Source organism: Aquarana catesbeiana, linkage group LG11, assembly GCF_042186555.1.
Source record: "Aquarana catesbeiana isolate 2022-GZ linkage group LG11, ASM4218655v1, whole genome shotgun sequence".
Classification (NCBI taxonomy): Eukaryota; Metazoa; Chordata; class Amphibia; order Anura; family Ranidae; genus Aquarana; species Aquarana catesbeiana.
Window position 1 is genome coordinate 153,592,153 of NC_133334.1, and position 25,461 is coordinate 153,617,613.

Genomic DNA, 25,461 nt, shown 5'->3' on the forward strand with positions numbered 1-25,461 from the left:
ATAGGGAATTTAAAACTGTCCAAACACAAATATAATTGTGTAAATTGTAATTATATCAAAAATGACAAAGGTGAATATTTATAACTAATAAATTTGATTATATAACCTTTTTTTTTAGATTTGCCAACCTCTGTGTAGCGCTGGAGTTGGGTATAGTAATGAATGAAATGTAACAGTAGTGTATATGAGTCAATTAATTTGGTAAAGCCTTACACTAAATAATAGGTGGTGAATCTAAAGAGATCGTTTAATTGGACCGTAATGTGTGAAGCTGGCTCTAGGGCTCCCCAGAGGGTATCTGACCATGCATGCCAACACCATAAATGACATGTATAGTCAGATTCATTGCATGATTTTACAAACAATAAGATAACACACTAACCAAGCTGAACTGTGCTTAATGCATTTTTAAAAAAAAAAACAAGTTGTTCTTTATTCACTTTCCCCACCACCCCTAAATGCAGCTCTCCAGATCAAATACCTTCTTTCTCAATCCATCAATCTTCACTGTGCTGCCCAGTGCTGCAAAGCCTTATCAGCGAAAATGACCTGGTCAGGACTTCCTCTTAGTTTACATGCATGCTGTGTGCCTTCCTGTTAGTTTTCATTCGTGTCACGTGCCTAATTTAATAAGTGTGCTGGGCTCATCACAATATTGACTTTTAAAACAAAAGGACAGTTGCCCCTTAAATATCTTGTGGAGATAAGAAATAGCAAAAATTCTGATGCTGTTTATTGTAGATGCTCTTAGACAAAGTACAATGTTTGGTATAAATATCAAGCTTCTGCATGATAAATGCCTGCTTGCAGTTTAGGGTATTTAAAGTAGATCTAAAACCTTACTGGCGAACTTTATGTTCTTTTTTGTTGTAAAATACTTTTTTCACCTTTTTATGCATTGTAGTAATGCTGATCTCCTCTAGCCTCTTTCAAGCACTTCTATATGCACTCACTCCAGCATTGGTCGTACATAATTGCCCTATACCAGTTTACTGATAGTAACCACAGTAGACCATGTAAGGAAAAAGAAAAGAAAGGAGAGAACGTGCCACTGTCTGAGTGTAGAATATATGGCAATACAGCGGTTAAAGATTAGTTAATGCACTCACATATGATCAGGTGAACTCGACATATAGCAAGATACTCTATAGAAAGTGAACAGTGGTAGGGGGCGCTAGTGCATTAATTAATGAACTAAAAAATAAAAGATATGATTATACAACCAGGCATAAATATAGTGCTCTGTGCAAAAGAATATTACATTCCATGTACAGCAATAAACATAGTGAATATATTCATTTAAAAATCCATGAGTTCATCTGTAAAAAATTACTGTGATACATTTCCAAAACTTGCCACCATCACCATAAACAGATACGAGAAGTTGCACCTGATTTGTTTGGTAAAAATTCCTACTCACTGGAAGAACATGACCTCTTTAACTAAAAAAAGGTCAAAACAGACTTCGCTTGTGGGTCTTTGCACTTGCTTCCGTGATCACTGGAGATGAACCAGGGTAACTTTCCAAATGTCAGCCTCCTCTCCACCGAGGTAACCCATTACAGAGAAGACATAGAATGTGCCATAGTGTAAAACCATTTATTTAAAAAATAGCATAATAAAAGCCAATTGGCTTCTTACATTAAGAAGTGCCTACTCCTGGGACTTGGAATACTTGCAGATACTTGGGCAGGGATCGCAAGCTGCTCCGAAGCCTCGAGCTGGGGTGTGCTCCACCACCCTAAACAGAAAAACGGAAGTTCAGGACCCAGAAGTGACATTACCGGAATGCGCCTCGACGTACGTTTCATCTTACGACGTTATCTTGAAGCGATCTATAGAAAGCCCGGCGGGGGGGTGTGCTTTAACTAACAGAACATGGGTAGGGAAAAAAAACACAAAGAGGAGAGAGCACCACTTTCCGTGTAATATATTTATTATACTGTGATAAAAATAGGCAGTAATGCATTCACATGTGCTAAAAAAGACAGATGCTGTCACAAGTTAGTCTACAGTTTCGTACTTGTGTATTCTTACCTCCTTGTTGCAGTGCTTCTGTCAGGGAAGGTTCCATCCGCTGATGACACTGCCTGATATTTGGTGTGCAGTACTGTGGTCCACCAGCAGGTGTCTCCTGGCAGTCTGGAACTGCCAGGGGAGCCTTCCCCTGTTGGAAGTATTATGTGATCTTTGGACCGCAGTACTGGCGTCCACCAGCGGGTGGTTCCTGGCAGTGTGGGGCCAACATCATCTCCTGCAATCAGGCATCACCTGAGTCTAATTGAGATGTGCATAAATACCCGGCAGACACACTTATGCCTTGCCTTGCTGGCGTCCACCAGCGGGTGGTTCCTGGCAGTGTGGGGCCAACATCATCTCCTGCAATCAGGCATCACCTGAGTCTAATTGAGATGTGCATAAATACCCGGCAGACACACTTATGCCTTGCCTTGGTATCTTTCCTTGTGCCCAGATCCTTAACCTGAGAATCTCTGTTCCTGAAACCTGTTACCTGAGTACCTGGTCCTGTCTCCCTGTCCTGATCCCTATCCTGTCCCACCTGTTGCCTTGCATCCCTGCCCTGCAGTCTGATCCGTCCATCCACTCCCTGTCCTGTGTTTCTTACCCCATCTGCTGATCCCCCGTTGATGACCCTGGCCTGGCTTACGTCTCTGATTCTGGAACTGCCCTTTGTTTATCTACTGATCCTCTGTGCATGACCCTGGCCTGGCTATTGTTTATGATCCTGGTATTTCCCATTTATTGTATATATCTGTCTGTTGTTATTTGTGGGTCTCTGTCTGTTGGTTTATTGCACTGTGTGGTTGTATTTATATTATTCACTTCCCTTAATAAATCATTATATTTCACTTATACACGTTTGGGTTTCCTCTGTTGCAGTCCACACAGTTCTGGTCTTATCTGATACGTGACTGCTTCTCTACCCTGATTCCTTTCACGGGTGTGGTTTGGCTTTGCTCACCTCGCCTATAAAAGACATTCTCAGTGTAATTCACTTTGCCTGAACAACTTCAAGGTTCTCTGAGCTCCCGACTGTTTGTCACTTGTGTATCCTGTGCCTGACTACCCGTGTACGGACCCCTGGTTCGTTTACTGTCTGTGCTTGTTTGCTGTCCGCACTGACCTCGGCTTGTCTAATGAATTGGTTGTCCCCTGCTGCTTGTACTCTGCATCTAACTTGCGATAGATGCCGTACTTAAAAGATACCAGCAGATGACATAATACTTGGCTCCAATGGACAACAGTACTGTCATATACAGTGTTGATAAAGAGCTTCTATGGTAGATGAATGAGGCATTACTCCAGGGCAGGAACCAAGAAGAGTCAACTTAAAGTGGAGTTCCACCCACTTTTACAACTCTTCAGCATCCCTCACTAAACTGCGCACTGTAAACGAATTGGATATATATTTTTTTTCTCAGCACCTACTGTATATCTACTGTATTCATTTTTCACTTCCTCCTCCCTGGCCGCGGCCCATCACATCATTTCCTGTTTGCAATGCCTTCTGGGAAGAGGCGGCAACTTCCTCTGACACTGCCGTTGCTATGGAAACCTGACCTGAAACCTATTAAACTGCTTGTGCTGCACTGAGCATGTGCGAGATCTGCAAGGATGATATCCAGGAAGAAACACAGTCTGGCTTCAGATGCCCACACTTAAGATGGCCACGGCCTGCTGTAAGTTTATAAAATAACAAACTACTGCTATAAACTAACAAAACAGACCTTAGTTTACAGACTAACTTTACTAGAATACATTAAGCTTGTGTATTATAGGGGTATTTTTATTTAAAAAGTATAATTTCGGCCGGAACACCACTTTAAATAGGCAATGTACAAACAGGAAGCAGCCTCTCTGGACTGTGGGGAAGCAACGTGCGCCTATACATGCCGCTAGAATAATGTCACACGTGAGGGGGCATGGCAATTCATTTTGGGCCCCTTTCTCAAGCCCACAGTACACCATGCTGGTGCAATGTATATTAACACGGTTGCTTGATGTCCCCATCAGGGGCGGAAGTGACAAGGTGAGAAAACAGTAACTAAGGGATAGTTGCCACCCCATAATAGGAAGTACCTGATTAAGGACAGATGTAGTACAGCCGTTCAGAGGGTTACTAGATTTTTTTATCAATTCTTTTGTATGATTATTTGCTTCTTGATTGTTCTTAAATATTTTGTATCTCCAATAAATAATTTGTGATTTTAAAAATCTGGTTTATGTCTGCTGAAGATACCAAGAAAATCCTTTTACCCCTTTTTTTCAGATACTTCAATTCAAGTAATTACTTCTGATGGTGATCATGGCATGCCTTTATTTATACACATTTACATTAATGCAGACCTTCACCCCAAAAATCTAATTATTTGAACCTGGCTCCAGCCCCCTCCTTCTCCCACAACATTTAAAAAAAAAACATTTTAAGTTCTTTTGACTTTTTTGTGCAGCAGCACAGTATTTTTTCCTTTCTTGCCCAGGAGAATGATGTTGTGCTTGATTCCACACAGCTTTGCCTGGCCTTCGAAAGAAACCGCAGGTTTTTGACATGCATGTTTATGGAGGTCCTGAATAGTTTCTTTTGTCTGCGTATGTGTGGGGAAACTTGCGCATGCACAGATGTGCTACAGAAGGCTCTGCCAGGTCCTGATGGCCAAGCAGCGTCCTTCATCACATCTATGCAAGCATCAGACTTTCAAATATGGCGGCTCCAGTGGATGTGGGGCTGAAATTGCTCTTAAATAATACTACAAACTGCAAGTAATATATTTCAAGGAGTTGTGTATGATTATACTGTAGGTAGTTTTTCCATTCTTTAGTCAACTTACATGAGTGTAGATGTTTCTAGCATTGTCAGATTTATTTAATTTTTCTCTAAAAACCGAAGATACCTAGATATACTGCAGATCTTAACTGTTCATAGAATAGTCAATACCCATTATCTTTTTGAGATAAATTTAGGACAGCCATTTTTTTTTCAACTATGCTGAAGTTTAAAATAGAACTCCAAGCCAAAATATACTGTATATATTTTTTGTTTCAATATAGTGGGGCAAGGCTTAGAACCTTTCTTGGGTTTTTACTGCTACCTGTTTTATAATGAAAGATATTTTCCTTTGCTTCTTGTTCAACAGATCTGATAGGAAGCGAGTAAAAATCACCCCAAAGATGAGTGCAAATTCCACCCTAAACAATAGTTGGTAGCATTAGTGTCCCTATTTAAAGCCAATCTTCAGGCTCTTAAATTGATCACAGATGGATCAAGATTTGTCCAACTCAGCGGGGGGGGGGAGTTAGGGCTGGTCGAATTTCAATGCATGCACTGAACAAAGGTTGATCTAATGATCGATTTCTTTGGATCAGGAATGTTGGAAAATGTTTCTTGATCCCTGTCCGAGTCCCTGCTGTCAGAATACAATGTCTTGCTTGAGTAGATGGAGGAATCCATTTGCTTTTCTTCAATCAGCCCTGGCGGTTTGGAAAAAAATAAGTAATCTATGGCCAGCATTAGGTCCAAATCCTGAATCTGTTCTATTAGCCTTTTTTAATCCCCTAGTTAATGACCAAAGAATTTTTTAACTGCAGTTCAGAAAAGTCATTTCACCAGCCTGACTACACCATTGTGCAGGACTTTGTAAATCTTGTAATTGGATGGATAGAAATGCAAATCCTATTGCAGGTAAAACAGCTTCCATATTAGCATTCCAATAGTATATTTAGCTGTTTGACAGTTCAGCTTTAATGGAGATAAACACTGGAGTGCCACACAGTAGTGTTAAAGTACAAAGTGAGTTTATTTCAATAGAAGGTCAAACAGACCTTCAACAAACCTTGCACCAAAAGTCAACTGTGCACCACCAGAAAACCTGCCTTACTAAAACTGGAGAGTGCAAAATCTGGTGCAGCTTGCATAGAAACCAATTCGCTTCCAGGTTTTATTGCCAAAGCGTAATTGAAAATGCTGAAGTTACAAAGCGGTTGGCTCCAATGAACAGCTGCACCAAATTCTGAGTGAAGTGTCTATAAAGAGGCTGCTGCAGATCAGCTGCATTAGATGTATTAAACAATAAAAAATAAAAATAAAACAAGTTTTATATATTTTTCAAAAAAGGCTTTTAACCTTTTTTAGGATTTACTTTCACTTTCAAAAGTGCCTCTGCCCAAAATAGATTAATACATTTTATTTGTCTCCTTCTTAAAGTGGTATTAAAATACAAAAATGTAATATATTGCAACTTATCAATCATTAGATGTAGTGGCTGCTGCATCAGCTTTCTTATGTAGGCTTTTACATCCTTGTAGCTAATACATCTAGAGAAGAGCTTGTCCTTTTGAAAAACAACAGACTTATTGGCTGGTTCACCAGAAATAGAAGAAAGAGCCTGAAAAAGAAAATGAATGCAGCCATCATATCCAAGAATTGGTAAGCTGCAATATAATAAAAGTTTTTAAACACATCTGTTTCTTTACAAATCTTAAAGAAACTGTTGGTGCAGTGAAAATGTAGACTGCATCTGAAGCATTTTGTGCTATTGCCGTGCAGTTTTTTTTTAATATATGTATAAAAAGAGAAAGTGTTTGTGCTGTCTAACATAATTTCTGCTCTCAGCTATTATCTTTTACAATTGAACTAACAGATCCAATCTAGTTGGTTGGATTTTAAGCAATGCATATACATCTCTTCACTCCATGTTTTAGACTTGGCGTGATTTATACTGTTCGCCATATACCTTCTGGCAATAGAAAAGTTAAAAGTTCCTTCTTCTCCACTGAAATCTTCAACCATTTCAACCTCTTAATACAAGTGTTAGAATATTCATGCCAGAAGGCCGATTACCCATTGCCTGTCCCTTTAATCCTTTTCTTTTAAATAACTAATGAGAAACATTTAAACTCATTACTCTTCCTGTGGGGGCCTGCAGGTCGGCTAATCTTATTATTTATGAAGTGATGTGCTCTGTGATAGTACTTAGTGCGTGTTAACAGATGCTATTATCTCAAGCTGAATCGAGAATGCAGGAGATATATGAGAATGTTATATGGTGATTCCACAGCAGGCGTGTTATGTACGACGGGCTGAGTGTAGAGGACCACAGAGAAACAATAAAGCACACCACGACACTAGCTCAGGAGGTGCCAGAAAGTCATGTTACAAGTCCATTTATAAATCCCAAGGGACAGTCACCATTAGGAAGAATTCATTTTTTATCCAGAAGGAAAAAGCAGGCGTTTTTTTTTGTTTTTGTTTTTTTTGTTTTTTGGGTGTTTTGCATTGTTTTCATATCAGGTTTCTGACTCATATTATGTACTGCAGAAAAATAAGTATATTTATATGACAGTTTAACAAGATTTTAGATTTGAGAGATATATTTAAAGGTGTTCTGACATGCTTTATATATATTTCTCTTTGTACTTGTCTAGTATAAATAGTGGAAATGAGTGTTATAAACAATCACATTATTGTTATGGGCAGTACTTAGTTTGCATATAGAACTAACCTAAGGAAATCCAGTCTAACATAAAAAAAAAAATCCTTAAAGCTATGCCAGTTCTTTACATTCTCAGCAAGTTACAAGAAAGCCAAAATGACATAAAAAACCTTTGTGTGCAATTGTGCACAAACGTGGCAAAACATGGTGATATGTAACCTTCTGGCTTCAAACTTCCAAGACTTTTCACTAAGTATTCCTAATTAACATAGCAATAGCCTCTTGAGAGTGATTGCTGTGTTAATTGGGTTAGTCAATTGTAGCAGAATTAATTAAGCCATTTACACCTATTTCCTTAGGAGCATAGTAACCCAAGCTTTTACTGGCCTCTAACAGTACAAAATTCCAAAGAAGTGGCAGAGTGATGGTAGACTGCTGCAGATCGAGTTAAAAAGCTCCCTGTTGGTGGACTTGCCATTGAAACATCATAAGGCATCGGTATTGTTATGCCTTAAAACAGCCTATAACAAGACAATGCTGATTTATGATTTTTTGATGCTTCCTATGTGGCAAAAAGCCCACAAAGGACTCATAAAACATATCATTGATGGAAGGGTAATACAAAGGCATCATATCCATAAATGCCTTTTGATATAATGCAGATTTATATTCATGTCATAAAAACAGAATGTATTCTGTTGTAATAAATCATATTTCTTTCAGTGATCAGTGGAGAGAACTAGGGAATTAAAAAGATTAGTATGTTAGTGACAATTTTGATGCAAATTGTAATGTCCTGAGTTTGCTGCATGAGGTTTTGTAGGTGGATACATTACAGTTGTGCTCATAAGTTTACATACCCTGGCAGAATTTATGATTTCTTGGCCATTTTTCAGAGAATATGAATGATAACACAAAAACTTTTCTTTCTTATGGTTAGTGTTTGGCTGAAGCCATTTACAGTGGGGACAGAAAGTATTCAGACCCCCTTACATTTTTCACACTTTGTTATATTGCAGACATTTGCTAAAATCATTTAAGTTCATTTTTTCCTCATTAATGTACACACAGCACCTCATATTGACAGAAAAACACAGAATTGTTGACATTTTTGCAGATTTACTAAAAAAGAAAAACTGAAATATCACATGGTCCTAAGTATTCAGACCCTTTGCTGTGACACTCATATATTTAACTCAGGTGCTGTCCATTTCTTATGATCATCCTTGAGATGGTTCTACACCTTCATTTGAGTCTAGCTGTTTGATTATACTGATTGGACTTGATTAGGAAAGCCACACGCCTGTCTATATAAGACCTTACAGCTCACAGTGCATGTCAGAGCAAATGAGAATCACGAGGTCAAAGGAACTGCCTGAAGAGCTTAGAGATAGAATTGTGGCAAGGCACAGATCTGGCCAAGGTTACAAAGAATTTCTGCTGCACTTAAGGTTCCTAAGAGCACAGTGGCCTCCATAATCCTTAAATGGAAGACGTTTAGGACAACCAGAACCCTTCCTAGAGCTGGCCGTCTGGCCAAACTGAGCTATCGGGGGAGAAGAGCCTTGGTGAGAGAGGTAAAGAAGAACCCAAAGATCACTGTGGCTGAACTCCAGAGATGCAGTCGGGAGATAGGAGAAAGTTGTAGAAAGTCAACCATCACTGTAGCCCTCCACCAGTCGGGGCTTTATGGCAGAGTGGCCCAACGGAAGCCTCTCCTCAGTGCAAGACACATGAAGGCCTGCATGGAGTTTGCTAAAAAAAACACCTGAAGGACTCCAAAATGCTGAGAAATAAGATTCTTTGGTCTAATGAGACCAAGATAGAACTTTTTGGCCTTAATTCTAAGCGGTATGTGTGGAGAAAACGAGGCACTGCTCATCACCTGTCCAATACAGTCCCAACAGTGAAGCATGGTGGTGGCAGCATCATGCTGTGGGGGTGTTTTTCATCTGCAGGGACAGGACGACTGGTTACAATCAAGGGAAAGATGAATGCGGCCAAGTACAGGGATATCCTGGATGAAAACCTTCTCCAGAGTGCTCAGGACCTCAGACTGGGCCGAAGGTTTACCTTCCAACAAAGCAATGACCCTAAACACACAGCTAAAATAATGAAGGAGTGGCTTCACAACAACTCCGTGACTGTTCTTGAATGGCCTGGCCAGAGCCCTGACTTAAACCCAATTGAGCATCTCTGGAGACCTAAAAATGGCTGTCCACCAACGTTTACCATCCAACCTGACAGAACTGGAGAGGATCTGCAAGGAGGAATGGCAAAGGATCCCCAAATCCAGGTGTGGAAAACTTGTTGCATCTTTCCCAAAAAGACTCATTTTTGGAAATGGCTGCAATATAGCAAAGAGTGAAAAATTTAAGGGGGTCTGAATACTTTCCGTCCCCACTGTATTATCAATCAACCGTGTTTACTCTTTTTAAATTTTAATCACAACAGAAACTACCCAAATGACCCAGATCAAAAGTTTACATACCCTGGTCATTCTTGCACTCAAATGCCTTTTCAGAAATTAGCCCATGCCTATCTGTTTTCTTCGCCCAGCACATGTTAATCTGGCTAGTATCAAAATGGAGAGTCTTAGACCCGACACCACAGATTACCATAAAGACCTACCTCTCAGTTCCTACCTTAAAGTGGTTGTAACCCTAAAAACAACAAAAAACAAAGACTCTGTTCCTTTAAGGCATGATCTATAGCACAGTGCTTGTGCTGTGTAATTTGTCCCTTCCTATCATGTAATATACCCAGTTGATCCTACCTGTTCCTGTGTCCCCCTGTCTGTGCTGACCAGAGTAATCATGGCTACTGAGTCATGATACCATGGTCAGGTTACGTGCCTCCATCAGTCTGCTGCCCTGCTGTGAGTCTCTCCCCTCTCCCTCCCTCCCTGTCAGCGTGAGAGCGGCTCTTCTCCCCGCCGCTATTCAGCTGCAATATTCAGCAAATATACATTTATCCCTTCCTGATTATGCTGCTATTAAATATAGTGTTTGTTTTTTTTTTATCAAAAGATTAAATACCTTTTCCCACACAATGCTCTGAAGAAATTCGAATCTCGAATGAGACACATCAGCAGGATGCCACTATATTGTGTTCAATGATGACACAGCTACCTTGCCATCAACTTTCCTCTCAGTGACACTCTCGGATGTCCAGTGGGCTTTGGTAGACGAATGTAATGGAAGTAATTCCTTGAACTGAGTGGAGTTTGCAGAGTGAGACGCCAGTTACCAGATACCAGACACCAGCAATGCTCACAGAACGGGTGTTCACACGCTCCATCCCCACTTACACAACTGGGATCTAGACTGTCTCCAGCACAGTTCAACTGCCTGAAATTTGGAGAGCGATGAGCAAGATAAGTTTTATTTGATACCCGACTGAGATATTTTCTCTCACTGTCCATTCCCCTTCCTTCACCTGTGTCGCATTGCGAGTGGAAGGTGGTATATGGACACCGGGTCTATTGCCTAATCTGTGACTTGCATACTGGCCATCTATCTGATCCTCAATCATCATATCACTGTGAATCTCTATTCCTACCTTTCCCTCTTGCATTTCCTACTATCAGGACTGTGCAGTGTTCACAAATTGGGATAGTCCAGGTGATTGACTTCTGAGATCAGAAGTTAATTATACTGTTCTTTTATAGCCTTTGATCATAGCTGCAGCTGACTATATCATCTTAGTGGACTGCTTATAATGAGTTATCTGGCGATCAGCCCATCCAGTGTTGCTACAATCAAATTTCCACCTAGGTGAATATTCTATCCGGCTTAATAATCTACTATATCAGACAGTATGCGAGTTGAGTGTTGGTGGTAGCTACCTGTGTCGTGACAACGTTGTACGTTTTTAACTCTTTAATGTGGTGGAGGATACAATCTATGTTTTATGTGGATCTCTCTTTAAAATAAAGTTTAATATCTTTGATATATACCTTTTGTTCCTTATTGAAGTATCCCTTTTTGGATGCTATTCCTTTTTGCTTACTGTATATGCCGTCATTGATTCAGAGGAACACACCTCCATCTATTACTTGGGATTAGTGTTGTTTTTTTTGTAACTACGTAGAGAGACGGTTTTCATTGCACCCCTCCCTAGGCTTTACCTACTCTGGGTGAGGCTCAAGTGACAGTTTTTATATTTTTGTTTAATTTTCCTTTTCCCACACAACTGCTGTGCGGTCAGGTGATCCCCCTGTGCTGGCTGGCTGAAGTCACAAGGAAATATTGGCCCCTCCCACTTATCTCCATAAATCGGGGAAGACGAGCAGAGGGGGATCACGTGACCACACAGCTGCAGTGTGAGAAAAGGTATTTAGCCTTTTAATAAAAAAATTTTAAAAAACACATACACTATAGTTAATGGCAACATAATCAGGAGTGGATACTTGTAAAGTCTGTTTGGGGTACACATCAAAAATTTCCAGTATACAGTTGTGCTCATATGTTTACATACCCTGGCAGAATTTATAATTTCTTGGCCATATGAATATGAATGATAACACAAAAACTTTTCTTTCACTCATGGTTAGTGTTTGGCTGAAGCCATTTATTATCATTTAACTGGGTTTACTCTTTTTGAATCATAATCACAACAGAAACTACCCAAATGACTCTGATCAAAAGTTTACTTACCCCAGTTCTTAATACTGTGTATTGCCCCCTTTAACATCAATGACAGCTTGAAGTCTTTTGTGGTATTTGTGGATTAGGCTCTTTATCTTCTCAGATGGTAAAGCTGGCCATTCCTCTTGGCAAAAAGCCTCCAGTTCCTGTAAATTCTTGGGCTGTCTTGCATGAACTGCACGTTTGAGATCTCCCCAGAGTTGCTCAATGATATTAAGGTCAGGAGACTGGGATGGACACTCCAGAACCTTCACTTTATTCTGCTGTAGCCAATGACAGGTCGACTTGTTTTGGATCATGTTGGAATGTTCAAGTACATCCCATGTGCAGCTTCCTGGCTAATGAATGCAAATGTTCCTCCAGTGTTTTTTGATAACATACTGCATTTATCTTGCCATCAATTTTGACCAAATTTTCTGTGCCTTTGTAGCTCATACATCCCCAAAACATCAGCGATCCACCTCCGTGTTTCACAGTAGGAATGGTGTACCTTTCATCATAGGCCTTGTTGACTCCTCTCCAAATGAAGCATTTATGGTTGTGGCCAAAAAGCTAAATTTTGGTTTCATCACTCCAAATAGCTTTGTGCCAGAAGGTTTGAGGCTTGTCTCTGTGCTGTTTGGCAAATTGTAAGCGGAATAATTTGTGGCATTTGCATAGTAATGGCTTTCTTCTAGCGACTCGACCATGCAGCCCAGCTTTCTTCAAGTGCCTCCTTATTGTGCATCTTGAAACAGCCACACCACATCTTTGCAGAGAGTCCTTTATTTTACCTGAAGTTATTTGTGGGTTTTTCTTTGCATCCCGAACAATTTTCCTGGCAGTTGTGGTCGAAACCTTAGTTGGTCTGCCTAACCGTGGTTTGGTTTCAACAGAACCTTTCATTTTCTACTTCTTTTTTTTTTTTACAATCTTTATTTATCAAACATTTTTACAAAATTTTTATATAAAACATATACACATACATACATCTACACAAAAAAAAAAAAATGAAGCATGGTGTATAGGGGCATTCACAATTAGTATTCCGATCATTTTATATATCCCCTTGGTCTATACTAGCATCATCTGTATACATTTCTGGATATAATTCGTTACTCTATCTTTGCACGGCCCCTATATCTGCAACACACTACTATCCCAGTACCCCCCATCCATACCCATCATACACCCTCAACCAATCCTCTTACACAACACCACTCAACTAACCGAAAAGCAAACAAAAAAAAAAAAAAATTTTTCTCTCCAATTCAGAAGAACTCTCCCCCCTTCTCCAACTATTCATCACAGTATTTGCTCTATCTTTATCCCATTATCTCCTTCCCCTACAGCGGCGAGGTTCTAGACTCTTCCCACGCTCTTCCTGTACATAATCATCTCCTTCCCTCTAATATCATCCTCTCCTCTAAGGATCGCATCACTCCCATTTCACATTCCCATTCTTTTATGGAGGGGGCTTTTTTATTTTTCCAATTTCTAGCTATGACAGTACATGCCGCAGTTATATAGTACTTCAAAGTTCCCTTTTTTATATTTTTTATTGATCCAGGGATCATTGACAATATCGCCACATATATATCTGGTTGTATCTTTACCCCGGTTGTAGCCCTGTATATTTTAAATACCTTTTCCCAAAATGATTGAATTTCTGGACAAAAATACCAGATATGCGACATTGAGCCTTTTGCTACTTCACATCTCCAACATCTGTCTGTATTATCTGAATTTATTTTGTTCATATCAACTGGGCATTTATACCACCTGGCTAGTATTTTGTAGTTTCTTTCTTGATGCCTAGTAGAGATTGATAATTTATGAGTTACTGTAATTGCTTTTTCCCATTTAGCTCTAGGGATAACCATCCCTAGTTCCTCCTCCCATTTTTTTATGTATTGTAACCCTTCCTCCTTGTTTTCTGCAATTAAATATTTATACACAACAGATAAGATATGTGTAGGTCTATGTTTCTGTAACAATATTTTTTCTAACCCTAACAGTGGTCTATTCACTATGGACTCCTTCGTCAAAGATGAAATGTATTGCTGGAGTTGTCCATGCTGAAACCATTTCTTTCTATATTCGGTACCAAGGGCCTCCAATGGGGGGAGTTTATTTTCTTCCATTATTTCCACTATCCTCGTATCATCCCTCCTTTGCCACTTTAGGAAGGTCTTGGCTTTAAAAGCGAGTGGGAATTCCGGGTTGCTAAAGAGGGGGGTCATTGGACCTCTCAATGTAGATCCTATCCCCCTTTTTATCAAATCGTCCCATACTTTCAAGGTTGATACGACCAAGGAGGGCATATCCCCTTCCCGGGGTCTATATTCCCTCTTAATCCAAGGTAATGATTTCAGTTTTATGTCTGTGACTTCTTCCTCCAGTTTCACCCATTGTTTGTTGTCCATATTATGGAACCAATCCACAATCCTGGTTATAAATATTGATCTAAGGTACAACAAAATGTCTGGGAGAGCCAGTCCACCATCCTTTTTTAGTCTATATAATGTTTTCCTTTTTATTCTGGCGCTCTTTTTTGCCCAAATGAAACTTCCTATAGCCTTACAGATTTGATTCATTACGGTTCTTAAGGGATATATAGGTATCGTTTGGAGTATATAAATGATTTTAGGCAGTATATACATTTTTACAATATTTATCCTTCCCATCCAGGAAAAGGTCCCTCTATCATAAAGTTGTAGTGTCTTTGTTATTTTACGTATTAGTGGGAGATAGTTAAGTTCCTGTATCTTATTCATCTCTCTAGGGATAAAAATTCCGAGGTATTTAATTGCCTCCTCCTGCCATTTAAATGAAAAGTTTTTTTTTAGGAGCTCAACCAGAGAGTTAGACAGAGAAATATTTAAAGCCTCAGATTTATTATAATTCACCTTAAAATTACTCAAATCTCCAAATCTTTTAAATTCTGCTATTAGATTTGGTATTGTCACCACCGGATTTGTGATGTACAATAACAAGTCATCTGCATATACTGACATTTTATAGTCAATCTCCCCAACCTTGATGCCTTTAATATCATTATTCTTCCGAATCGCTATTAAAAGGTGTTCCATAACTAATACAAATAAAATTGGGGACAATTGACATCCTTGACGAGTTCCATTGGTGATATTTACTGTATCCGATAACTCCCCATTTGCCCGTATTCTGGCCATTGGATTATGATAAAGGGCCATTATTTTATCCTGCAGTAGGGGACCAATCCCCCACTGCTTTAATGTCTCCCTGAGAAAGCTCCATCCCACCCTGTCAAATGCTTTTTCGGCGTCCACTGCCAATAGGCAGGATGGGATGGAACGTCTCCGGGCATATTCCACCAGTGTCAATGTTTTAAGCGTATTATCTCTCGCCTCTCGCCCCTTTATAAATCCCACCTGGTTTAGATGTATATGTGCTGGTATTATTGGGGTAAGTGTGTTAGCGATAATCTTTGAATGCAATCTAATATCAATATTAGTCAAGGATATTGGCCTATAATTACCACAGATAGAGGGATCCTTTTCCGGTTAAGGTATGAGTGAGATATATGCCTGTAGGCTATGCGGGACAAAAGGTTGAGAGGTAGATACAGAGTTAAACGTTCTTTCAATAATAGGGATTAAGACGTCTTTAAATGTTTTATAAAACCGTGGGGTAAAACCATCCGGGCCTGGGCTTTTCCCTATCACTAATGAATCTATTACTTTTTGTATTTCTATCTCTGAAAATTCTTGTTCTAACTGTTCTATATCTGTTGTTGCTAGTGATGGTAATGCTGTGTCCTTGATATATTGTTGTATATTTTGTTGATATCTTACCGGATCTGTATTTGCTAGTTGGTTTGGTAAATTATATAGATTATTATAAAAAGTCTGGAATGCTTTCAAGATACCTTTTGGATCATATATCATTTCATCATTATCTGCTTTGATTTTAACAATGGATGAGGCGTTAATTCGCTGACGTAAAGCTCTTGCCAATAATTTACCCGGTTTATTGCCATGTTGGTAAAATAACGTACGGTTTTTATCCCTAATTTGTAATGTCTGCTCATTAAGTAGATTTTGCAGTTCCGTTTTCTTTTCTGTTAATTCTAATAATATTTCTCCAAGAGGATTTTGCTTATGCTGAGTTTCCAGTTTAGATATCTCCTTCAGGAGGTGGGTTGTTCTATTCCTTTTTGCCTTTTTTAGTCTAGCCCCATGCTTTATGAATAGGCCCCGAACTACGCATTTCAGCGCTTCCCATTGGATCAAAAGGGAGGTAGTATCGCTTATATGATCTTTAGAAAAGTTTATTATTGCCCTCTTTATTTCTGAAACGCATACCTCATCAAATAGCAAATTATCATTCAATTTCCAGGTACCTCTTGAGCTCCTCTCCCTGGAAATATCTAATACTAGAAATATCGGTGCATGATCTGACCATATGGCACTGCCAATTTCAGAGGAGGAAGTCACAGCTACTCCCAACTGATTCATCAGAAAGAAATCGATTCTGTGATAAGTACCATGAACCTTGGAGTCCCTTTCCAGGGGATGGAGCGCCCTCCATATATCGACCAGATAATGCTTAGCCATTACTTCCCTAAATTTTGCTTTATCCTTAGCATTCTGTATTATTGATGTTGCTGAAGTATCCCTATCATTATCCAAAATAAAATTAAAGTCTCCCCCAATTATCGTGATCCCTTCCGCTTTTTCCATAAGATCTGTGATCAATTGTGCTCCTACTTTAGATTGTCCCTGATTAGGTAAATAAACATTAATAAATGTATATTTCTTACCAAATATTAGGAGCTTAAGAAATATTGCCCTACCGTCTCTATTTCTCCATTCTTCCAAAACCTGATGTGGTAATGACTTATGTATCGCTATAGAGGCTCCTCTCGATTTTGAATATGCGAAGGAGTCATGATACCAAGCATTATAATATCCCTTTTGTAACTTGGGTATATGGTCCGCCCGAAAATGGGTCTCTTGAAAAAAAATCACATTTACTTTTTGTCTGTGGAAAGAGTACAGAACCTGCGCCCTCTTTGCCGCTGAATTGAAACCTCTAACATTATAAGAGCATATTTTAATTGAGTCCATACGGAAAAGGAGGAAAAAAAAAAAAAGCCACAAATCTGTTACCACTCACCCCAATCAACCCAGCCACACAACCTATCTACTCACTATCTATTCGACTCCTTTGAGTCTAACCTTACCAAGTAAGTTCCCTAAATTGGGGAATAAAAGGATATCCTCCCCAGGATTGAACGTGCCTAGCCCAGGCTATATTATTATTTTGATCCTCAACCGGATCAACTATCTAATGTGATGTACCAAATAGTGCACATATAGGAACAACATTTTCATTTTTCTTGCCATAACCCCTACCCCAATATATATCAAACCTTGTACGAATACCTTAAGTGAAAAAAAAAAAAAAAAGGGAAAGAAATCCCGCGACCCCCACGCCCTCCCCACGCCAAATACCAGTCAACCCTAGTGTATCCCTGGTGCCTGGTGAATTATAGTGGAATATTGCCAAACATAAAAGAAAAACATGAAATCCCTAAAAAAAAAAAAACCCTGTCCCACCCAGTAAAGTGTAAACTTGAGGACAGTCAGCCATATCTACTGTCCAGTGTTATATGCATATATGTAAAAAAAAAAAAAAAAAAAAAAAAAAAAAAGGGGGGGGGGGGACTCCCAAACCTCACGCCCAGAAAAAAAAAATTTTCATTTTTCTTCACTTTATCCCTGCCCCAGTATACACCAAAACGTATTCCAATACCTTAAGTGGAAAAAAACAAAAAAAACTAAACAAAAAAAAAACCCCACCGACCAAACATGATAAAGATAATGTGCATTTAAAAAACTCTAAAAAGCTATCAGGAACATATTTTGACTTATAACAAATAGTCCATCTCAATCATTTGCAAAAAAAAAAAAAGACACCTTACCCTAGTGAATTAATGTGCCTTAATTCTCTCTAATATTGGACATGAATATAACCGTCTTATCTTCTAAATCCACAATACTTCAATAAAAAAAAAAAAAAAATTTATCCAAAAATATAATTTAACTTATAACACATGATCCGCCTCAATCACCTACTAATTACTAAAATGGGAGAGGAAAAAAAAAAAAAAGAGATCCCCACCAACCCAACCTAATGAAATAATGTACAATTTTACTCTAAAAAATTATCAGAAACATATTTTGACTTATAACATATAGTCCATCTCAATCATCTACTAAATAACAAAAAAAAAAAAAAATAAGGGGGGGGGGGGACTCCCAACCCCCATGCTCGGGAAAAAAAAAAAAAAAACATTTTCATTTTTCTTCACTTTATCCCTGCCCCAGTATACACCAAAACATATTCAAATACCTTAAGTGGAAAAAAAAAAAACAACAAGGACCCCCCCCTCCCATCCACCACTAAAGCTTTCTATCTTCCTCTATATTGTCTTCAATCCAATCCCTGATATGAATGTGGCCAGTCCGGCAAATGAATCAGGGGTAACTGCAGAAGTCTAGAAAATTCAGGGAGATCCTTAATGTCCCGAAAAATAACCCTTTGGCCGCCTTGATGAACAATGACCTGGAAAGGAAAACCCCATCTAAATAGGATTTCCCTTTCCCTCAACACATCCAACAATGGTTTCACTGCTTTTCTTCTTATTAGCGTGTATTTTGACAGGTCCTGCAAAAATATAATCTGCGCACCCTCGTATTCAAAATCCCGGTGCCGCCGTGCCGCTATCATAATTTTTTCCTTAACCTGAAAAAAATGTATTCTACAAATCACATCTCTAGGTTTTCCTGAATCATTGACTTTAGGGCCTTGGATTCTGTGGACTCTGTCGATCTCTATTTCTGTCTCCCCTGGACGCTCTAGCAATGAATTAAATATATTTTGGAGAGTTTTCCTAAGGTTCTCTACATTCACAGTCTCAGGAAGACCTCTGACTCTTATATTGTTTCGTCTACTTCTATTTTCGAGGTTGTCCGTGATATTTATTATGTAGCTCAAATATCGATCATGTTCTACCTTTTTCTCTTCTAATAAAATAATTTTTTGATCCAAATTTACAATTTTAGTGTCCATGTCCATGATCTTATTTTGCGTATCAGTCAGAGATGTTTTCAACGTTTGTATTTCAGATTTATAAGAGGATTCTAATCTGTGTATGTATTTATCCATATCTTCCCTGGTTGGTAGAGCTTTTATATATGTCTGTAAATTCCACATGGGGCCTCCTTCTGCTCCCTCCATATCCATCATAAGATGCTGTGTGCTCACTGGGGCTAATACTTGTTCCATGCTCTACTTCTCCAGCTGGAGATGAGAAATTTAGCTCAGTTAGGATAGAGCTATTTTGTTGATCCTGTGGTTGTTGAAAAAAGCCTTTAATATCTGACTTTTGTGCCGATGCGGGTTTAGGGGGATATTTAGCTGACCCCCCCGATGATCCCCTTTTTGTTTTCTGGGAGTGTGTGCTTTTAGGAGGCATGTTATATTTAAGGTATACAGCTATAAGGGAGTAAAGCTCTCACTTGTACCCAAATTTTACCGCCCTTATTTCACTATGTACACTGTCTCTTCTAGAGTTCGTTTCAACAAATGTAATATTCCTTTACCTCATTTAACAGAACCAAATCAGGTAATGTTCATCAGATCAGATCAGATATTTATAAATAAAAGGCACTTTTTACCTTGCTTATCCGACTTCTTATAGTCTCTAGTAGAATACCTTGTATATATCTGGAATAACACTATTCCCCACTGCTGTTATGGAGACTCTTGAGAAATAATCATCCAGGGTTATGTCAGTAACGCTGTTACCTCTGCACTCCGTGGGGATTGTTTTTTCCCCTTTCTTTTCCTCCTTTTTCTTTCCTTTTTCCCCTCCTTTTTCTTCTGTCTCCACTCTTTCCTCAAAAAAAAATAGAAAAGAACTTTCTGCACACGCGGACTCTCCCTCCACCCGGTCTGTGGGATCCCTCTCTCCGAGCGGTTGAATGAACGCGGTGGAGCTCTAATCGGAAGGACTCGGCGGGACTCGGTTTAGCTCGTGCTTTCACGGTGAGACTCGGATCTAGCCGCTCACTCTCACCGCCTCCTCCTTCCGCAACACCTCGTCCTCGGTCATCCGTGGATCCGATAGCCTAACACCAGGGCTTGAGAGCAGGAGAGAGCAAAAAGACAGGCAGCTGGCTTGGAGAATTGTTTGTTCAGCAGTGTGCTGTATGGGAGGACTGGGGAGGTCTATGGAATCATTAAAGACATGCAACAGCTGATTGCCTGGGCTAGTGGAGCGAACTCACTGCACGTCCATTCTGGTCAGTTCCTCCTCCCCCCCAGGGTTAGTTCTATTTATATTAGTTCTATTTATTTTCTACTTCTTGATTAGAGTTTGAACACTGCTGATTGGCATTCTCAATTCCTTGGTTATCTTTTTATATCCCTTTCATGTTTTATACAGTTCAACTACCTTTTCCCGCAGATCCTTTGAGAATTCTTTTGCTTTCCCCATGACTCAGAATCCAGAAACGTCAGTGCAGCACTGGATGAAAGATGCAAAGGTCTGTCAGGAGTCCAGAAACTCATTGACCTTTTACACACACACACTAATTACAAGCAAAGAGATCAAAGGTGAAGAGGGTTACCTTTAATAGCCATTCAAACCTCTTTGTGTTAACTTGTGTGCATGTTATCAGGCCAAAAAGAAATGTTTTTGTAGTTTTTAGATAGAGAACAAATCTGTTAAAACTTCTTTTTTTGGGGGGGGGGGGGGGGGATTTCATTCATATCCTGGATACATGATGAGGAAATCTCTTCGAAGGGAAGTCCCTTGTAGGCAACTGTTACTGGAAGAGATTCATCTACTGAAAGAATTTGCCTCATTTAATCCAGTGTAAACTGTAAAAATTGTATTTCCCATTGCTTTCTGCTCCAGTGACAATGGTCACAAAAAAAAAAATAGAGAAAGGGTACATTTTCCCAGCAGGTACACAGAAAACAATAAAACTTAACAGATTTTTAACATTTGTTGTTTTACACAAAAAAGTTATGATTTAATTATATTATTGATTTAAAAAAATTATTTAGAAGGCTTTACAAAAAAGGCACAGAAACAAAATATGTACAAAAATGTGTTGTGAAGGATAAAAACTGATTTTTGGTTTGTCTGCAGATGATTGCTGTGCGTTGTATTGATTGTATGACATTTTTATTTTCAAATAAAGAACTTTATGAGGACTGGAAGTGTGGGTTCCATAACATGGGGTGGCAAATGGAATTGTGACCTTTGCGTATTATATAAGCCAAGCAAGTAGTGCTGTTCTTATTTGAAACATTGCATTATTCTTTTCTATTTTAGGTTACAATTTCCCTCAGTACTGTGACTGCTAATATTATACAATGCTTTGCCTATTTACATAGAGATTAATTCTGCTTTTGGATGTTTGTTTCCTTCTGATCTGGAGAAGCTTGTCCAGGGTATTTCATGATGCTCCTTTTGAAGTCCATATCAGGCTTTGAAGCAGTTTATTTGTTGTTTAAGTGATACTGGCTTGAATATGTTAATGGTTAATAATGCTAAAGGGTTTATTTTTTATACTAGCTCATAGCAAGTTCTATAACAATGATAAATCTCTGTTTTGGCAACATTCCTGCCTACAAACCAGCTTCGGTCTTAAGATGACCACAGACTTTAGAGGGCAGTCAGATTATGCACTCCAGGTACAAAACCCGTGAAAACTCAGCTGAGATTTTTAAAGCCAACATTTTATTGAATGGGAATTAAGGTATGGCAATGGAAAGTATGGGAGGTAAATTAGTTTGATCTGCCAGTGCTGGAGTACCAGCCAGCACAGTGGGCGTAGAGACAGGTTTGCCTGCCTCTCCAATTGCTTTCCACCTACCTAGGGCCACCCACAGAAACAAAACATTTTTTTCTAGTACAGATTACCATCATTTCATATCTGTAAGTAGCATCCTAAATTTTTTTAGACAATGTCTTTTTGTTTGTGCATATCATTTTTCAAACGGGGCTGACTTGTGCAGTGAATTTCAGCACATTACCACTGCTCTACATTAAAAGACATCCCCATTTCTACTAGTTCTCATAGTAAGATATGGGTCTGTTGGTATGTTTTCAAAGCCTCTTCTAGTTATATTAATGTTGTCTCCCAACCTGCAACATGTTGCAATGGCATGCAATGCCAAGCTACTGCTAACAAAGCAAACAGAATATTGGCATGCATTAAAAAGGGTATTAATTCCAGAGATAAAACGATAATTCTCCCACTCTACAAGACTCTGGCCTGGCCGCACCTAGAGTATGCTGTACAGTTCTGGGCACCAGTCCTCAGGAAGGATTTACTGGAAATGGAGCGAGTACAAAGAAGGGCAACAAAGCTAATAAAGGGTCTGGAGGATGTTAATTATGAGGAAAGTTCGCAAGCACTGAACTTATTCTCTCTGTAGAAGAGATTACAAATACCGTACTGGTGACCCCACAATAGGGATAAAACTTTTTTTGTGGAAGGGAGTTTAACAAGACTCATGGCCACTCATTAAAATTAGAAGAAAAGAGGTTTAACCTTAAACTACGTAGAGGGTTCTTTATTGTAAGAGCGGCAAGGATGTGGAATTCCCTTTCACAGGCGGTGGTCTCAGCAGGGAGTATCGATAGTTTCAAGAAACTATTAGATAAGCACCTGAACAGCCACAACATACAGGGATATACAAGGTGATACTGACATATAATCACACACAAAGGTTGGACTTGATAGACTTGTGTCTTTTTTCAACCTCACCTACTATGTAACTATGTAACGTACTTCTGTCTGAATTTTTGCATACATGGTATTATGTTTTCGAAGGCCTCTCTTATACTGCTCATGTAGGCTGCTCGATACTGGAATTACCTCCCCCCCCCCCCCCCCCCCCCATACTCCTTATAACCACCTGAGCAAATCTCAGTAATCTAATGAGGAAAGCTGCAGTATTTACATCTCTTTAATAACCCTTAGGGAGTATCTTACCAAAAAGTGGAATTCCTATTGCAGGCGATGCCTAAAATGTTACTTGTATCTTATAGTAGACTTGTGAGGAAATCTGTGATCCAATCACGCAAACAAGGAAAGACATTTCTGGGCAATTCCATAACCAACTGCACACAGAATACTTCCAGGTTGACAAATTAGGGTTGATTTACCAAAGGCAAATAGGCTGTTCACTTTGCAATGGATTTTCTGCCATAGATTAATGACTTTGGTGAAATTTCACATTGCAAAGAATACCCAATCATGTGTGTGGAAAAAAAACACAATTTTTGCTTGCACATGAATAGATAATGGAAATCAGCAGAGCCGAGATATAAACTCATTAACTAAGCTTTGGGGAAAATCCCCTTACAAAGTGTACTTAGTCGCAATTAAATATTACTTTAATGAAGGGTTTCCTGTTTTACCCTTAAATTTAGGGCTTAATCACATGGTTGTTCAGGGCAGTATACCACTCAGATCAGCATATTTGTGCAGCAAGCACAGCCAGTAATTTTGTACAAATCAATGACAGGCTGACATGATCTGCTGCTGTTTTCTTGTAATCACACAAAGAGTGATTACATGCAGTTTGGGATAGATGAGCAGCCTTGTGCAGATAGAACAGCTGCAGGGAGCCTGTCATTGTGTCGTACAGGCTGAGCTGCCACAGCTGATGGCTGTACCTGTTGTAGCTATGCACTGATCTGGGTGGTGGATGTCCCTGAATGCCCATGTGAATATGAGCCCTTATTCATTTTTTTTAATATAATGATTATGAAATGAAAAGGTACATATAGTGCAAAATTGTGCCTTCTTCTTCTTTTCACTCACTGTAGTCTCTTCTAACTTTGACACTCATCCTGCTCAAAATGTTGTTTATCACACGCTAGAAATAATTTAGTATTTCTATTATTTTGAATGACCTTACAAGTTTGGAATTCTGCTTGTAACAAAACAAATGTATTGTGACGTGTTAATAATCTTTTATCTCTTTATTGTTATGCATTACCAAAATGTATTTTTGGCACTTTTGTATCATTTAAAAACATTGTGGTATTAGCCAGAAATTCCTTTTAGAAAGTCTAAGTTATTAAACACAGAAGTGCAATGCTTTTAACACCAGTACTCTTCTAAATTGATAAGCACTGGAAATGTAATGTGTCCATGTGTTACTACTCTTTAACTGGTTTTGTCTTTTCTATTTTGGGACTAAGTATTGAAATGTGCTTAATAGATGAAAAGCTGTTATACTTTATAAGGTAATAAATCCTCATCACTAAAGAAGAGAATAATGGATTAGATAATTTATTTTAATTAAGTACAATGATTTTTTAATGAAATGAAAAGCTAAAATAGAATTCATCTGTCCAGTTATGTAATACAAAATCAAACTTTTATGTAAATGCATAATCAAAGGTACAAACACTATATACCACATGTGGAAACTGGTTTAAAAAAAATAGGACACTTTCTAATAGGCATACATTTAGTATATGTTGTTTTATTTAAAAAATGTTGGATGGCAATAACAACACACTGACTTCAGATAAAAGTTAATAGTCCTATCTGTATTTATCTTTGCAGGTGCAGATGCAGATTAGCAAAGTCATTACCTGTGGACGAGAGGCCTCAGTGCTATCCATTTTGGGATGAAGACGATTCATCTTTTCCAATTCCTTTTGACCTAAGCAAAACATTGTCAGAACTAGAAGACCTGAGCAAAGAAATGGACTTCTAAAAATACTGGTCCAAGTCCCAGATATTTTATTTTAACAAGCAAACAATGTTGACTGTGTAGTAAAATATAGTGTATGACAAGCCTGATAAGTAGTGCTTTTAAAAATATTGCTGTACGAGGGAATTAGTTCGCCTTTTTTTACTGGCTTCACATATTTGATTAGCAACTATGTTGTTGAATTATTTTTTCTCACAATGTGGTTAACTTTCCGAAATTCCTAATAAAACCCATAATGTATTAAGACCATGCCAATTTAAAGGATATATGGCCCACATATTAAGCTCTGACTATTGAAACGTTACTTTTTTTTTTCGTTTTTAAGGTTTTTCTTTGCTAACAGCTACATGGGTTTACTTATGCTTCTTCTCATCCTTTTTTATATGTCTGTGCAGTGACAGACACAAATTGAAGGTAAAGGGGAGAAGAATTTCCCAAAGCAATTCTTCAAAAAGGAACAGGCAAAATTATCAAAAATATGAAGTGTTTATTACAAAAATTCACTTAACACTAATTACTTATAAATTGTATGACATACCTTCTTCAAATACAATAAAATTAGACAACATTGCCTTATGATA

At 38.7% G+C, this 25,461-nt stretch overlaps 1 protein-coding gene across 1 annotated transcript in view; it reads left to right on the forward strand.

The window, feature by feature from the left end:
• Positions 1-25,363, forward strand: part of FTO (FTO alpha-ketoglutarate dependent dioxygenase) — an 802,194-nt gene extending 776,831 nt beyond the window's left edge. Inside the window, exon 9 of the mRNA XM_073605012.1 lies at positions 24,730-25,363. Coding sequence (XP_073461113.1) covers positions 24,730-24,883 — 154 coding nt within the window. The 3' untranslated portion in view covers positions 24,884-25,363. The remainder of the gene's footprint in view (positions 1-24,729) is intronic.
• Positions 25,364-25,461: the final 98 nt, after the last annotated feature.